Here is a 17837-nt window from a genome sequence, read left to right as displayed (position 1 = left end):
TTCAGGGTCTTAGGGGGGGATGGAGACAGCCAGAGACGTGGTGTAGAAAATCACCTGGCAGTCGAGTGTGGCTTAGGGTGAGATTGGAGGTTCAAAGGACAATGCGGAAATTAGGACGAGAAATGGGGAGACCCTCCATAAAGGCGGTGGCTGAAGGAAGGAGGGGTGGGGATGGCCTTTAGCTAACGAGCGTGCAGTCTGAAACGCGGAGCTGGCTGCGGGAAGGCGCGCGGGCGGCGGAGGGCGGTTCCTGAGAATATGGCCCGATTTCCCTCATCGGTGGCTGCGCAGATGGCTGGGCCCTTGGTTAAATAAGGGAGACGAAATAAAGGACTTTAATTTTTGTGTATCTGTTTGGTGAAGAGGTTTGGAACAAGCTGAGGTTTGGTGACCGGGACAGACCCTGCGTGAGCTTCACAGCTGGGTGCGCGCGGGCACAGTTGCACCCTCTGTTCTCCTTTTTCCCTGGGTGCCCTCTCAGCCCCCTGTACGATGGGAAGGCAGGCAGGAGGGGGTTGGGGACAGCTGGCTGAGAACGATTCTGTCACCTGTGCTGAGCCTGGCATGTTAAGTACTTGAGGTCATGGACAGTCCCGGAGACACTTCCGGTTCCTGCTACAGGCAGGACACTGGGCTGAGGAGCCCGCCAGCCGGCCCAGTCCCACTGGCTTGGCTCTACAAGACCTCAGTACACCCAGAACCCTTTCCCTTGCAAACACCTAACTGCGGCTCTCTGCTGTTCCCCAGGCTTCCACCTCTACCGCAGGCTGCCAGGCCTCATGCCAGAAAGCTGCCTCCTCATCCTCGTGGGGGTGCTGGTGGGCGGCATCATCCTTGGCACCGACCACAAATCGCCTCCGGTCATGGATTCGAGCATCTACTTCCTGTATCTCCTTCCACCCATCGTGCTGGAGAGCGGCTACTTCATGCCCACCCGGCCCTTCTTCGAGAACTTCGGCTCCATCCTGTGGTGGGCAGGCCTGGGGGCCCTGGTCAACGCCTTCGGCATCGGCCTCTGCCTCTACCTCATCTGCCAGATCAAGGCCTTCGGGCTCGGCGACATCAACCTGCTGCAGAACCTGCTGTTCGGCAGCCTGATCTCGGCCGTGGACCCCATGGCTGTGCTGGCCGTGTTCCAGGAGGCGCGTGTGAACGAGCAGCTCTACATGATGATCTTCGGGGAGGCCCTGCTCAATGACGGCATCAGTGTGGTGAGATGTCAGGACACGTGCCCTGGGGGGAGGAGGAGGGGTCGGTGGGCCTAGGGACAAGAGGCTGTCCTTGGGGCCAGGGGGACGGCTGCAGTATGACTAGGCTGCTGCAGGACAGGGAGAGGCCTCAGTGCATGCGGTATGTCCTAAGTTCTGGTGACTTTCCTGAGGATCTGCATTGCCTCCATAACGGCTCACTAATGCCGATTGCCCTTCACAAGCCAGCTAGTGTCTTTAAAGAGCAAAAAAGCAGAGAGCACGCATAATCGTTGAGTTGAATTTAGTTTTTCACTTAGCGAGCAGAAATCGTTGCTATTGGCTCTTCTGAGTTTTCACACTAGCAACAGTAGTAGCTTATATTTTGTTTTCTCTTATTCTTCAGACCTTACTCCCCATTCCCTTTATATTCTTTAAAAAACATGCTGCATTAGATGAAGTTAAATAAAAGATAAGGTTCAGTGGAGAGATGACAGAAGATCTGCAAAAATGTATTAGCTTGTATATCACTCAATTGCAGGACTTCTATGAAAAATGTGAATGAAGAATTTTTGCTTAGGTGTCCTTCTGGAGGGAGTCTGAGAAGGACTTAGAGGTTTGAGCAACACATAACCCGAAGGCCCAGGAGAAGTCTGTAGGCTGGGGGTGCTGGAGTATTCAGAAGTAGTTAGTCCCATTGCTCAGGTTCCTTAATTACTACAAACCTTCACCGGGGGTTAGTCTGTAAGACCTACATATGTACCTTTATATACTTTCCTTATTTTAGAATTTATATCATAGCATAAATAGAAGTAATATTAGAATGCATTTTCATTATAAGAGTCAAACAGTACAAAACTATACAGCATAAAACACAAAAGCTTCTATTTGTTCTCTTTTCCCCCTCTGTGCAAGAGGCAACCATTCTTACCAAGTTAGCATTTCCCTCCACCCACAGTCTTTATTATATGCACTTAGATACACACATAGACGTAGATCTACTTTTTTTTCACATAGAGTGGGCGTATTGTATGTATTGCTTAGATGTAACAAGTCTTGGAATTCTTTCTATGTCTTTTCAGGTGTCGCATAGTATTTCATAGATTACATTTACAATGATTTATTTAACAATTTCCTGATAGAGGGTTATTCAAATTGTTTTGGAGTTTTCACTCTCACAAACAATGTTACAGTGAATATTGAATATTCTTATTTCTGCATGCCTCTCTTTTTGCATTTGTGATTATTTTTATAGGATATTTTCTTAGAAGCGAAACTTCCAGGTTGCATTTGAAATATGCTGCAAATTTAATCACCTCCTTTCACCCCATTACTGAATCAGAGATTCTCACTTCAGAGTTACGGAGATGGCCAAACACATGACACCAGACACTGAACAGATGAGATTGGGAGCAGTTTATTAGTCACATATACTCACGGCCCAGGGGAAGAAGATACCACATGCCACAGAGGGCCACACAGCCACACATGCCACACAGGGCCACACAGGTGGGAACAATGTGAACAACTAGGAACTGTGGGAGGCAAACTTAGTAGTAACAAGAGGGTGAGGTATTCCCTGGTTCTCCCAGGAGGGTGTGATTGGCTTGTTTGAATAATTTTGTGGGTTGGCAGGGAAATGAAACCTGCTACTCAGAGATAAGCAGCAACCATGGCTGGTCCCCTTGATAAGGAGGTTTGTTTGGTTGGGGACCTTATTGTGGGCCTCTCTGGGGAAGGGAACTTGCAGTTAGGCCAACTGAAGTCTTCCCGGTTTTGCCAATGTCAAGGCAGCACACAACACTGAACCTTAATTTTAGACCTTATATCATAGCTGCCAAGATTTTCTGAAATGTATTTATCAGCTTACACTTTCATAGACAGTATATTGTTTATTTTCGTATATCCTAGACAATAAGAGACATATTTTTCTTAAAGTTTTCCAAACTAATGCACACAAAAGTATTACCAATGTTTGTTTTAATTTGCACGATGATATTCAGTAAAGTAATGATACTCAACAATTCTGGATCATTACTGTTTCTCATGCTGTAAATGGGAAGTTTGTATCCTTTCAGAGTTGACAGGCTTAAGAAAAATACAGGACAGTGAGTTAAATTCAGATTTCAGATAAACAACAAGTAATTTTTCAGTATAAATATGTCTCATTACATGCAAATATCGCATCTTGCTTAATTTTGGGGGGGCTCTTTGCTTTTAAAAAAGGATTTGTAGGAACTCAATAAATTACCTTAGTTTTAAATGTCTGAAGATTACATAAAAACCAAATTTTTTTGTGATGCTGTCACTTTAAATTTTTTAGATTATAATGTCTTTTATCCTATAGAAGTTTTAAACTTTTATGTAGTCACACCTACTAATGTACTCTTCTATTGCTTCTGGGTTTCATATTTTACTTCCAGAGATTGTGTGTAACCCAAGGTTATGTAAATATTCTGTTTTTATTTTTCCCCTTTTACAATGAACTGTTTAATTCACAAGACATGCAATATTTTTATTGTGAAAACTTTATGCAAAAAGAGTACAGACAGGAAAAGTTTCTTTTGAGAAATAATCCGAGCTATCTGAGTGGATTCACCAAGCAGAGGAGACCCCTACGTGAAGCCAGAAGTCAACTTATTTATTTGTAGTGAGAATCCCTGAGTGTTGGGTCCAGACACAGGACTCCTCAGACCTGTACATTCTGTCCTGGGCAGGCTTCACAAAGGCCACATTGTCGGAGAGCTGCCAGGGGAGCCTGGACTCCAGACAGCCATAGGACTCAGAAACTTCACTTCCCAATGAGTGGACCTCAGGCCACGTGCCTCAGAATCACACTGGTGGATTTGATGAGTCTCCGGGGTGTCCAAACCCGTCCCACACCCACTGACTCAGACTGTCTTAGAGTGAGGCCTGGGAATCTGTATTTTTAACACTTCCGATGATTGCTGAAGTTTGAGAACTACTCATTTATTGCCTTAATGTTGGGAGAAGCTGATATATCTTGATCTAAAATGATGATGAGCCTAGAACAAGGACTGCACATTTCTCCACACTGGGCTAGATTAGCCTCTGATATCCCCTTCCCTCATCGATTCTTTCTTTAGATATTTTCATAGTGCCTGTTTTGTTACAGTTGAGTAAGTTTTATAAAGGTGTATGTTCCAATTGAGTTTTTGTCTGGGAATCCATTCTGAGCCACTGTGTGTTCATTTCGTTGTTTACCTCCCAGTGATAACCTTATTTCTCTCATATCCAAGTTTTTTAGGGCTACTTGCTTACTCTGATCCCCACTACTGACAATACCCTTGACAGCGCCCATCTGTGATAACATCAGAGCCACCCTTGGGAGTCCATTCTGAGGCAATTATTCAACCTCTGCTTCATAAATTATTAGAGGGGTTAAGAAACGACTTTCTAAATACCACCTCTTTGATTTTCACAGTACACACTGTTTCTTCATCAGGAACTCCATGATATAATCTATAAAAAATCTTGCCAAGAAAAAGTCGTTATTAATTACCAATGAACGCATTTGTCTCTGCTGCCACTGTGGACTGCCCCCTAGCTCGGGAATCTGACTTCACCCTGGGCTGTCTGTAGATTTCACACCTAGAACCAATCTCAGCTTCGTTTCTGGTTGGGGTTCCTTTGCTAGCAAAATTTTCTTGACTTCCTCAAAGTTTGATTGCTCCTAGGGTGACATTTTTTTTAGAATGATCGTTTCAGAATAACATTATAATTTTCAAGTGACCAGAGTATCCGCTGAGGGCGCTGCTGTGACCTCTGCTGGGCAGAGCTGCTGTTGTGTTGGCTCCAGTGGGGTTGCCCACACGTCACTCCCGGGTCACCCTGCGGCTGCCCACAGCACAGTGAGTGTTAAGTGTGTGCTGGCACTGCCGGGTCCCTAAGTGAAACCAGAGAAGCCCCAGGGCCGGATTTAGAAGGCAGCTTGAAAGCAACGGATAGTTTCTGCCGTCCAGTTGTATTTTGAGCTAAGAGCCTTGACTTCACCCTTTCATTGAGGAAGGAGCCTTCCCAAGGGCAGAAGTCACAAGCGTGTCCTTACAGCAGAAAGTCTGAGTCATCCAGAAGGCAGCCTGTGATTGCGGCTTACGTGTGACAATGCTACAGATCCCTGTCCACCAAAGAGCTGCCTTCCCACCAAGGAGCAGGAGCTGCTCCAGAACTGCCAAGATATTAATGAGTCTGATTCTCCAGGTCTCTTGTCCCACTTGTTTCTCCGTTTTGCTGAATATTTTAGGTTATGACTCTCATCACCAGAACATACCCTTAGCAGTAGGCGAAGGAAGCGGAGACAAAACCCAAATAGCTTTGAAATCATAACCAATACTGTATTGTACACTGGAATTTGCAAAAAGAGATTTCAGGTGTTCTTACCCCCTACACACACACAAATGGAAAAATGATAACAATATGAGGAGATGGATACGTTAATTAGCTTGACCCTAGTAATCACTTCCCTCCATACCTTATACGTATATCAAAGTATCATGTTGTACAACGTAAATATATATGATTTTTGTTTTAAAAATACAGGATGTTTCTAGGATTGCATAACTCAGTTGAATCTCATGGCCAAAATCACAGCAGGAAGGTAGGTGCAGCTGCTATATCCAGGCCCCAGGTGGGTCACTTTTGCATTTATTAGTATTTTACTAAATCCTTTAATCTTACTAAGAGGCAGGAATGAATACCCTTATTTCACAAATGAAGAAGATAAGACGAAGGAAGTCAAACCGAACAAGGGCTCACTGCCCGGCCGATGACAGAGCAGACAAGGGTGCTCGGTGCAGCCTCCTTTCCATCGTTTTCCCTTTTTTCTTACCTGTTGAATTTCCACCTGATAGAGCTGTAGGGACAGAAGAGAACCCACATGGTACCTATGAGGATACTGGGCTCAGAGAGTGAAGCCCAGGCTCTTGCTCCAAAACAGAACCTGCCTGCTGGGCTGATTGCAACGCGTGGCTCTAGGCAAGCTTCTGATTCTCTCAAGCCTCCTTTGCTGTAAATTGGGATGATGACATTCCTCAGCTCATGGGGTCACTGGGACATTTATATTCAGCTCTTGGTACAGTGAGTGCCCAGCCTGGAGTGAGCACTCAACAGATGCTGGCTGTGACTTTGTATCAGAGCAGCTTGCGGACGCTGTGCGGTGGTGGGCTCATTCTGTACTGGCAGCTGATTTAAAATCTGGCACTACCTCATTCATGTAGAGAAGATTGTTCTCATACTTATATCCCTCCCTGGTTTTCCCGGATGGATCCACTTGCTGAATAAGCAACAAAGTGAGGCCACCAAGTTTTCTATCCTGCCTCATCTCATCCCATCTCCCCACCTCCTCTACCTCATCTGAGAGGTCAAAGGGGCCAGGGCTGAGATGGGAACCCCGGGCAGCCTGGCTGCAGGGCACCTCTGCTCTCCACAGCCACGCCTCTACGCTGCTCTTCACACCCTCTCCCGCTCGCTCTCCCCTCCACGCTTACCTCTTGTTTCCTGTCCTTTCCCCTCCTTCCTCTAGTGGTATCTTCATGCGGCATCTTGCTGCCACTGTGTTCCGTCCTCTAGGAATACAGCGCTAGGGGAGGGGGGACACGCTCGTGAGCACTGGCTCCGGGCCACCCAGCTTGATGGGTGCTTTATGCAGTTTCCTCACTCAAGCCTGGTGACAGCTTAACGAGGTGGGGACAGTACGTAGCAGTTAAGGGCAGAGACCACCTGGACTCAGACCCTCTAGGTTCATATCCCTGCATTGGCCCTTCTTGGTCCTTTGGGCCTCTCAGTTGAGTTACAGATCTCCACGTGCCTAAGTTCCTTCATTATTATTTTCGTTATAAGCACACACACTGTTAGAGAAGTAATTTATCTATTTATTGACTTGGATTTATTTTATCGCTCAGTATCCAAAAGACAGAGTGGAAAGTCATCCTTACACTGGTGGGCCCAGCCAGCAATTCCCTCCAGCTGAGGTGATTGCCAGCGACAGTTTCTAGCAGAGACCTTGTACCTCTCATTCAGTTTGCTATTTATGATGAATTCTCCTTGCTAGCACCAGAGCCTGAATCCCCTGACTCCTCCTGCTGGGGCTCCTTTGCCCACCTCTCTTCGCATCTCTCCATCCCCACATCAGCCTGTCTTTGCTGACCAGCTGCCTGTTGTCTCTCCTGATTTCTCTCCCAGCTGTTCCCTCCTGGCATCTGCACCCTAGCACCCCGCATCTAGCACTGTGCTTCGCAGCGGGCACTGAGCAAATGATTAATGCAGGAATGAATGCTACAGAAAGAGTAAATGCATGAATGAGGGTGGGAGCGATGGGGACCAGGAGAGGTGTGTAGGGGCTGTGTTGGCCCTGGGGCCGGCCTGACCCCCAGCCAGCTGGTCTCTAGTGACCACAGCCTCCTTCCCTTCCCCCAAGAGTGAGCAAAGTAGGCTATTTTCCCTCAAATTGTCACCACTAAACCTCTGCAGCGCTTCCTGAGCCTCAACACTAGGCGTGCGATCAAACCAGGGGCAGGAGTGGGTGAGAGAAGCACTCGTGTCCCATCCCTCCTTCCCGACACCCTGTGGTGCACCTGCCCTGCGCCCACGCTGTCCTGGACACACCGTGCATGAAGGTGAACTGCACATCTGGCCAGTCCATTTGAAGGCAAATTTTCCTTCATGGTTCTTTCTGGTTTATATTTTCCTATCTCAGAAGGGCCCCTGACTATTACATCCTGCTCAAGAGCATGGATGGGAGGCCATATGCTTCAGTTTGTGTCCTGCCTTCACTACTTGCAAGCCGTGTGACTTTAGGTAAGTCACTTAACCCTGCTGGGGCTCAGTTTTCTGTCTGTCAAATGGCGATAGGGTTGTGCAAGGGTTAAAAAGAATTGACACACATAAAGCATTTAAAATAGCACCTGGCACAGAGAGCTCATGTAAGTGTTGGTGTCTGTAGTGGAAGCCACTGGCACAAGAGCTCCTGAGCCACGGGGCTCTCCCCACCCACTATGTGAGACCACACTGGCGTGTCCGTCTGTCTGGACTTCGCAGTCTCACGTTTCCCTAGAGAAGAGCTGTGCACAGACTTGAACAGGATCAAACAGGATCTTGAGGGGAGAGTAGGCAGCTTTTTTTTGTCTTCTTTTTATTTCCTCGTTCCCTGTCATTACATTTGGATTCCAAGGACAAGAGATGAGAGGAAATAAGTTTGAGGAGACAGTTTCCTCTGGCCGAGGACGTGGGGAGCTCCGTGTACAAGGGGGATGTGGGCTTACAAGCTGCGTGATCTTGAGTGAGGGACTCCGTCTTGTTGTCCTTCAGTTTCCACGTGAGTGAAAATGGGAACGATTAATCCAACCCCAGCGGATGGCTGTGAGGAGGGTGTGAAATCAGACTCCTAGACGCCTGGCTCGTGGTGGGTGATGAGCGAGTGTCCCCTTGCCCTTCCCATGTGCCAGAGGTGGATCCACATGAGAAAGACAATCTGCTTGGTGTCTGTCGGCATGGAAATGGAGATTCGGCCTAAACAGACGCACAGGGCCAGGCACTCTTGGTTGGTTGACTTCAGGTGCTTGGGGACTGGGGAGTGGACTCCACCAACATGCAAAGTCCTGGCAAGTGCCCCAGTTTGTGAGGCATCTCCCCCTCCCCCCATGGGGGCAGGGCAGGAGTCTGGGGCCCACCCAGCCCAGGACCCAGGCGTTTGCCTTCACACATGTGCTCTCAGCCAGACTGTTCAGAAGTTTGCCTGGTGAGCATTTCCTCAGCTCATAACTGCCACTGGCAGTGAGACATGGTGCTGGCTGCGTGTGTGTGTGTGTGTGTGTGTGTGTGTGTGTGTGTGTGTCTGTCTGTCTGAGAGAGAGAGAGAGAGAGAGAGAGAGATGCGGCAACCACTATAGCTTGGGATGAAGCTTGGACGAGTGTAGGGAGACAAGAGGAGCTGGGAGAAGGGAGGAGCAGCTCAGTGAAGGTCCCAGCAAGGGAAAGGGTGTGTTGGAGGGGGCAGGGGTTCCCCAAATCTGCCTCCTAACCTTCCGCACTGGGTGGCACCTTTACCTCCTGCACATCGGGGGTCTAAGCTGCAGACTGTCCCTTTCACCAGCAGCCCGAAAGTTCTGTTCCTTAGGCGTAGGTTGGTCATTCAGAGGTACAGGCCTAGAGCAGCATTCAGCTACTGTTTTAGTGCAACTCTGCAAATTTGAATCATAAACACTTGTTTGGTTCATTTCCTTTGGGCCGAAGAAACAGAATGGGAAACAGAACGGTTGCAGTTTGTTTGTACAAATTGGTTTTCCAGCAGCCTACGCTGTGAGCCACTTAGAGGGGGTTAAACTCACTCCCGTTCACAAGTGCAAAGAAAAGGAACAAAGCCTCCCTGGTTAGCTGTCCTTTCTTTGCCAGAAGGTAGGGTTGAGCAGCTATGAAAATGGATTTGGAAAAGAAACACTTAGGAAGAAAAGCAGCTCCTTAGGGAATAATCAGAATGAGTGCAGAGAAGCAGGTGGGAGCAGGTCTTCCCGCCAACTGTGCCGAATGCTGATGATGAAAAAGCAAACAGGCTTTGTCCCCTGCCTTTGAAGAGCCACAAGCTATGAACATGTGACTTATTTCTTGTCATTTGTAAATTATTCTTCTTAACCCACAACCATGGACCTGCCTATTCTTCTGTATTTTATTGTAATACTTTCCAGCCACAGAGATTTCCTAGGAGATTACATAATATGCTAATGGAAAATCCCTGACCAGAGAAGAAAGTCTAGAACTCCAAACACAGCCTAGAGAGTTTCCTAGTCCTGTGATTTCAACAGATGCCCCACCGCAAACACCACCTGTGTGTGCCCCAGGGCCTGTTGGGTACGCTGCACTGCCCTATGGCACATCATGTTCGGTGTCATGTGAAAAGCCCCATGAGTTGGCTCTGTCGAAGGTGCTGGTTGACAAACAATTATAGCTGCCTCAATGGTTGCCTAAATGTATAACATCCAGCAAAACCTGCTGTGCAGGCCTGGTCAGGACCATGAGATCCAGGCAGTGGGTGGGGGAGGGAGCTGCTGAGGCTGCCTCCAGGCAGTGGTAATCCACGTTTCCTCCTCACCACCCAGGAATAGCTTCCGTTGTTAGTGAGTGATAGAGAAGACAGCTGAAAGACCATGAAATAAATGCAACTCCTTTATTTTATTTTATTTTATTTTATTTTATTTTATTTTATTTTTGAGACAAGGTCTTGCTCTGTCTCCTGGGCAGAGTGCAGTGGCATCATCATAGCTCACAGCAACCTCAAACTCCCGGGCTCAAGCGATCCTCCTGCCTCAGCCTCCTGAGTAGCTGGGACTACAGGAGCTCACCACCATGCCCGGCTAATTATTTTTTTTCTATTTTTTGGTAAAGACAGGGTCTTGCTCTTGCTCAGGCTGGTCTTGAACTCCTGAGCTCAAGTGATTCTCCTGCCTCAGCCTCCCGGAGTTCTAGGATTACAGGCATGAGCCACCGTGCCCAGCCAACTCTTTTATTTTAAAGATGAAATTCAGTCATGTTTGGTGGAGCAGAAGGTCCCCTGAGTTCTCATTATCATCCATCCATCCATTCATTTGTTAATGTATCAAAAAATATTACTGAGCAACCACTTTCTGTCAGCCACTGCTCTTTCCACTATGCCAGAAAAGGCAAATCACAGAGCTAGTCTTCAGTGGACTTAAATCTCCTGGTCACATCTGATGCTTGCATTTATAGTTAAAAGAGTGTTGAGGTTAAATAGCCTTTAAATCACCTTTTATACCACGTAGGTGCACGGACACCAGACGGTGAAAGATAGTCCTAAGGACATTTGTTCCAGTTGGTGTGGGGAGTGAGAGAGGAGAAGGATTTGTGTAGATTGAGGGGTGTCAGGCTCTGAAGCTCCTTGGATGGCATGAGGGGTGAGGAGCAGGTGTTACTGGGGGGTGGTTGGTTACTAGCAGGTTAGTTTTGAACTGCTGAGTCTGAGATACTGCAAGCCATTCAGAGGAATTGTTCAATCGTTTTGGAAATAGGAGTGTAGAGTCTGGGCAGAGATCAATCAAGATACATCTTTGGGATTCTTCCACAAATAGGTAGGAATTGCAGCTGAGAACTGTGGCAGTGCTCCATCTTTCTTCAAGCTCAGGTTGTCAAATGTTTAAAATTGGAAAGAAATTCCTTTAAGGAATTTCTTTGCTGTGCCCTAAGTCACAGGATTTATTGACTCACACTCATATTTTATCTCCTCTTCATTATATGTTTCTGACAACCATTCAGTTCACCATCTTCGCTGTTGTTCTCTGAGGTTATAAGCAATGAGTGTGCAGGGATCTCAACCCCAGGAGGGTTGCTAAACACCATGTTTAACTCTCCTATCCAGGGCTGCAGATCTTCTGGGGTTTTTGTTTGTTTGCTTGTTTGTTTTTTCATTAGACGTGAGGTCAAAGAGCTTCCTCCCTTCTGTCTTTTACAACATTATGTGGGGCTTGCTGGGTGGTTGCTGGTCATCTTAGTTGGTTTCCTTTAACAGTCAGAGAGTCAAAGCAAGTGGTTGCCAAGAAACTGCCCAGGACAGAGTTTAATATGCAGGTGGCCATTAATACAAGCTATAAAATTAACTGGATTCATTATTCAAATTTTGTCTAAGGCTAATGTGTACAGGTCTTTATGATATTCTTTGTACCTTTCCAGCATCTGGTGTGCAGTAAAGATCATTTTTATTGTACTGTGCTGTGACTCTGAATTTCCGATACTTTTCACAGGCACACAGGGTCAGTAATTAGTTAGACTTTCTGTTTGTAAGAAACTGAGTTTATGGTAAGCTCAAGCAATGAGAATTAATTATAAAGATATGCAAGGCAATAAGGAAGACATAGATCCTGTATTAGTCCTCTAGGGTGGCCATAACAAAATGCCACAGACTACAGGGCTTAAACAACAGAGATTTATTTTCTCACAGTTCTGGAGTCTGTAAATTCGAGTTCATCATGCCAGCAGGGTTGGTTTCTGGTGAGGCTTCTCTCCTTGGCTTGTAGGTGGCCACCATCTTGCTGTGTCCTCACATGGTCTTTCCTGTGAGCCCCTCCCTGTTGTCTCTTTTTCTTCTTATCCAACATGGGTCATATTGGATTAGGGCTCCACTGTTATGACTTCATTTTAACTTAGTTACATCTTTAAAGACCCTATCTCCGATATGGTCATGTTCTGTGGTACTGAATGATAAGACTTCAGCATACAAATTGGGGAGAAAATATCTCAGCCCATAGCTGACCTCTCAGGAACCCAGGAATAGTAAGTACCTTATTATGTGGCCTTACAAAGGCTGCAACTAGAACTAAGCTGGTTTTAGAAATTTTGGAAGCTCAAGTTCATCGATGTCTTACCATCAGGATGAACTAGGTTATGCTGTGATAATCAACATCTCCCCAAACCTCAGTGTCCTAAAACAACAAGATCTATTTCTTGCTTGTACTACTTGTCTTTCAATAGCCAATAGGACGCTCCCTCTGTAATGGTTACTCAAGGTCCTGGGCTTATGGAGCAGCTACGGTATTGAACACTGCCAGTCACTGTGCCAGAGGGAAGAGAGATTTCTGCAGGTTCTCACCTCAGCCAGCAAATCCCCTATCCCCAAAGTGACATGTATCACTTCTGCTCAAAACTCTTCAAACTCAAAAGTTGGCCAGGGGCCGGGCGTGGTGGCTCACGCCTGTAATCCTAGCACTCTGGGAGGCCCAGGTGGGTGGATTGTTTGAGCTCAGGAGTTTGAGACCAGCTTAAGCAAGAGCGAGACCCCATCTCTATTAAAAATAGAAAGAAATTATATGGACGGCTAAATATATATATGGAAAAATTAGCTGGGCATGGTGGTGCATGCCTGTAGTCCCAGCTAATTGGGAGGCTGAGGCAGGAGGAATGCCTCAGCCCAGGAGTTTGAGGTTGCTGTGAGCTAGGCTGATGCCACGGCACTCTAGCCCGGGCAACAGAGTGAGATTCTGTCTCAAAAAAAAAAAAAGAAAAGTTGGCCAGGCACAGTCAAATGGTGACAACCAAGCTCAAAGAGTCTAGAAGAGCAATCCTACAAGGTGCCTAGAAGGAAAAGAAGCAATGGGTAAGCAGTGCCAATAACTATCACCTTGTCATTCTGGAGCCTCATCACGGATGTGTTGGGTCATTTGCTTAGACTCTGCTACTTTTTTAAATAGATTCTTTTATTTCTCTTTCCACTCCAATTAGCTTCCATATCATTTACTCAAATATCTTCTACCTGCTCTTAGTTTATATTATTCACTGTGTTTATGTCCTCATAACTCATAGTTCTTCATGGTCACTCATGATCCCTTAATCTGTCTCATTATGTTTCTCTATTCATCCATACCTAGTCAATTCTCTTTGTGCTTCTCTGAAAAGACAGTTACCACAGCTCATAACTGGGCATAGGGTTTCTCCTCAGGCTACTTCATAGTCTCTGGACCATAGACAGGCTTCTTGAGGGTCTGTCTACTCTTGTCCTTAAGTGGAGCTCTCATGTTGAAAGTAATGTAGCCATGCAAGGCTATCCGTTTCTCATATGCTGTGTCATAGAAGTTAACCTTAGAAGGATCCATGAGCATGATGGGGACCAGGACCGTCATGACTAGGAGGGCTGGTAGTTACAAATAAATGCAATAAATTATCATTAGGGCCTTAGCTATAAGTGTCAAAGTAATCCATGAAATTTAACATTATGATGACAAAGACCTTCTCAATTTGGTTCTTAAGGATGGTTAAAATCAGTATATTTAATGGGCCTACATGATTATAAGGTTCTTTATTTCATGTGAAGTAGTATACTGTTAACCCAAAGTATGTTGTAAAAAGTTAAGGATGTTATCGTAGAGCAGCACTAAACATAGTGCAAAGAGGTATGGCCAATAGATAAAATTAAAATAGAATTCTAAAAAGCATTCAATAAATGAAAATGAATGCAGGAAGAGACAATAAATGGTGGGGGGAAGAGAAAACAAATAATAATATGGTAGATCTAAATCCAACTATAACAATAATTACATTAAATGTTAATGGATTAAACGTTCTGATTTAAAGCCAGAGATTACCAGAAATGATTATAAAGCAAGACCCAAATATATTCTTTTTATCAATTTACTAGACTTCAAGCTATACTACAAGCCTATAGTAACAAAAACAGCATGGTTCTGGCACAAGAACAGAGACATAGACCAACGGAACAGAACTGAGAACCCAGATATGAAACCATCCTCATATAGCCATCTGATCTTTGGCAAAGCAGTCAAAAACATACACTGGGGCAAAGAACCCTTATTCAATAAATGGTACTGGGAAAGTTGGACAGCCACATGTAGAAAACTGAAACAAGATCCACACCTCTTACCTCTCACAAAAATCAACTCACAGTGGGTAACACATTTAAACCTAAGGTATGGAGCCATGAGAATTCTACAAGAAAATGGTGGAAAAACTCTTATAGACTTTGGCCTGGGGAAAGAATTTATGAAGAAGACCCCAGAGGCAATCATAACAACAAAAATAAATAAATGGGACCTGATCAACTTAAAAACCTTCTTCACAGCCAAGGGATCTATCATCAGAGCAAATAGACAGCCTACAGAATGGGAGAAAATATTTGCATGCTACACATCTGATAAAGGGCTGATAACTAGAATCTATATAGAACTCAGGAAAATCAACTAGAAAAAAATCAAAGGATTGCATTAAAAACTGGGCAAAGGACATGAACAGAAACTTTTCAAAAGAAGATAGACTAATGGCCAAAAAACATGAAAAAATGCTCAACATCTCTAATCATCAGGGAAATACAAATCAAAATCACGATGAGATATCACTTAACTCCAGTGAGAATGGTTTTTTCTTTTATCAAAAAGTCCCATAACAACAAATATTGGCACGGATGCAGAGGGATGGGAACACCCTTATACTGTCGGTGGGACTGCAAACTAGTACAACCTCTATGGAAAGTAGTATGGAGATACCTCAAAGAACTAAAAGTAGACCTACCATTTGATCCAGCAATTCAACTACTGGGTATTTACCAAAAGGAAAAAAAGACATTCTATAAAAAAGACATTTGCACTTGAATGTTCACAGTAGCACAATTCACATTTGCAAAGATGTGGAAACAACCCAAGCGTCCATCAATACATGAGTGGATTAATAAAATGTGGTACATGGATACCATGGAGTATTACTCTCCATAAAAAATGATAAAATAATATCCCTTGTACTATCCTGGATAGAGCTGGAGCCCATTCTTCTAAGTGAAGTATCCCAAGAATGGAAAAACAGGCACCATATGTCCTCACTATTAAATTGGTACTAACTGATCAACACTTATGTGCACATATGGAAGTAATATTCATAGGGCATTGGGCAGGTGGGATGAGGGAGGAGGGGATGGGTAAATTCATACCTAATGGGTATGGTGTATGATGTCTGAGGGCTGGGCATGCTTGTAGCTTCGACTTGGGCAGTGCAAAGGCAATATATGTAAACAAAGTGTTTATAACATTCCAAAATAAAATAAATAAATATAAAAGAAATGCAATTTCATTATTAAAACATAGAGTAAAAGCAAATGGATGCAAAAAGACACACTAGGCAAACAGTAAGCATGAGAAAGCTGATGTGGCTACATTAATATCAGTTAAAATAAACATAAAGATAGAAAGTATTACAAAGAAAAATAGGGATATATCATAATGATAAAAAAGCCAATTTGTCAAGAATGCCCAAAGATTGTTAAGTGTGTTTGCACCTGATGATAATGCAATTAAATACATGAAGTAAAAACTAATTAATAGAAAGGCAGGAAATGATGGTTTCACAATAATATTAGGATATTCTAAAACCCTTCACTTAGGAAGTGATAGAAAAAATAAGCAAAAATTGGCAAGACATGAAGGATCTGAATATTAGCAACCACCGTGTCCTAATTACTATTTGTAGAACACTATGCTCAACTACTGCATGCTAAATATTCTTTTCAAGGGCATTTACTATGCTCAGCAAAAGTGACCATGTATTTGATCATAGAAGAAGCCTCAATAACTCTGGAGGCCTTGATATCATACAGAGTATGGTCTTTGTCTATAACAGAATTAAATTAATATAAATTACTTTAAAATATCTAGGAAAATCTTAATATTTGGAAATTAAACAGAACACTTCTAAATACTTCATGGTTCTAGAAAAAAGTTATAAAAAAGATAATAATTTTAATTAAATGATAATGAAAATATAGCATATTCAAAATTTGTGGGGTGCAGTTAAAGACATGCTTAGAGGAAAATTTATAGCTTTAAATGCTTCCATTAGAGAGTTGAAAGACTTAAAATCAGTGATGTAAGGTTTCACCTGAAGAAACTAGAAAGAAGAGAGCAAAGTTAACCCAAAGTAACTAAAAGGAAGATAGTAATAAAGATGGTAATAAATAATAATTAAAAATAAGAAATTTAAAAATATGACACTTTATCTGTATCTTAAGGAAGAAATAATATTCATTCTTTTTTTTTTTTTTTTTTTTTTTTGAGACAGAGTCTCACTCTGTTGCCCAGGCTAGAGTGAGTGCCGTGGCGTCAGCCTAGCTCACAGCAACCTCAAACTCCTGGGCTCAAGCGATCCTCCTGTCTCAGCCTCCCGAGTAGCTGGGACTACAGGCATGCGCCACCATGCCCGGCTAATTTTTTCTATGTATATTTTTAGCTGTCCATATAATTTCTTTCTATTTTTTAGTAGAGATGGGGTCTCGCTCTTGCTCAGGCTGGTCTCGAACTCCTGAGCTCAAACGATCCGCCCACCTCGGCCTCCCAGAGAGCTAGGATTACAGGCGTGAGCCACCGCGCCCGGCCCAATATTCATTCTTGATAAACTCTTTCAAAAATAGAAGAGGAGGGATCACTGTCCAACTATACTATGAAGCCAAATTTATCCTGATACTAAAACCAGGCAAAGATAATTCAATGAAAAAAAACTGTAGACCAATATCCACAATGATTATATACTAAAAAATTCTTAAAATATTAGCAAATCAAATTCAGCAGCACATAAAAAGGAAAATAAATCATGACCATACAAGGTATCCCAGAAATATTAATGCAAGTATTTTGAATATTAGAAAAAAACTTGTAAACATAATTTATTATATAAATAGAATAAATGCTTGCATTAATCAGAAAACCCCACTTGACAAAATTCAACACCCATTTATGATAAAAACTCCTGGCAAAGTAGGAAGAGTAAGTAACTTCTTCAACCTGGTAACAGATATTTATGAAAAACCTATGGCTAACATCATAGTAAAGGTTAAATGTACCCACTCTCAAAACTTCTAGTAATTAATCAAGAGAAAAAGACCACAATAAAGATAAGATCACTAAGAAAATTATGTCTATTTGTGGATGACCAGAGAATTTATGTAGAAAGTCCTCAGGAATCTATAAAACAACTATTAGAATTATTATAATAAGTGAATTTAGCAAGATCATGGGATATAAGGTTAATGTACAAAATTGGTAGCACTTTAATATATTAGTGGCAAACAACTTTACCAGTGGCAAAAGAAAATACTAAAATTCCACTTACAACACTGCCAAAACAAAAATACTTAGA

The 17837-nt window shown here is 43.7% G+C and overlaps 1 protein-coding gene across 1 annotated transcript in view; it reads left to right on the top strand.

The window, feature by feature from the left end:
- SLC9A4 (solute carrier family 9 member A4) overlaps positions 1 to 17837 on the top strand; it is a 58548-nt gene that overhangs the window by 4284 nt on the left and 36427 nt on the right. Inside the window, exon 2 of the mRNA XM_069494832.1 lies at positions 748 to 1211. Within this exon, the coding sequence (XP_069350933.1) occupies positions 748 to 1211 (464 nt within the window). The remainder of the gene's footprint in view (positions 1 to 747; positions 1212 to 17837) is intronic.

This window comes from Eulemur rufifrons, chromosome 19 (genome assembly GCF_041146395.1).
Source record: "Eulemur rufifrons isolate Redbay chromosome 19, OSU_ERuf_1, whole genome shotgun sequence".
Lineage (NCBI taxonomy): Eukaryota > Metazoa > Chordata > Mammalia > Primates > Lemuridae > Eulemur > Eulemur rufifrons.
Note: the sequence above shows the minus strand (reverse complement) of the source record. Positions and strands in the feature narration are given on the sequence as shown.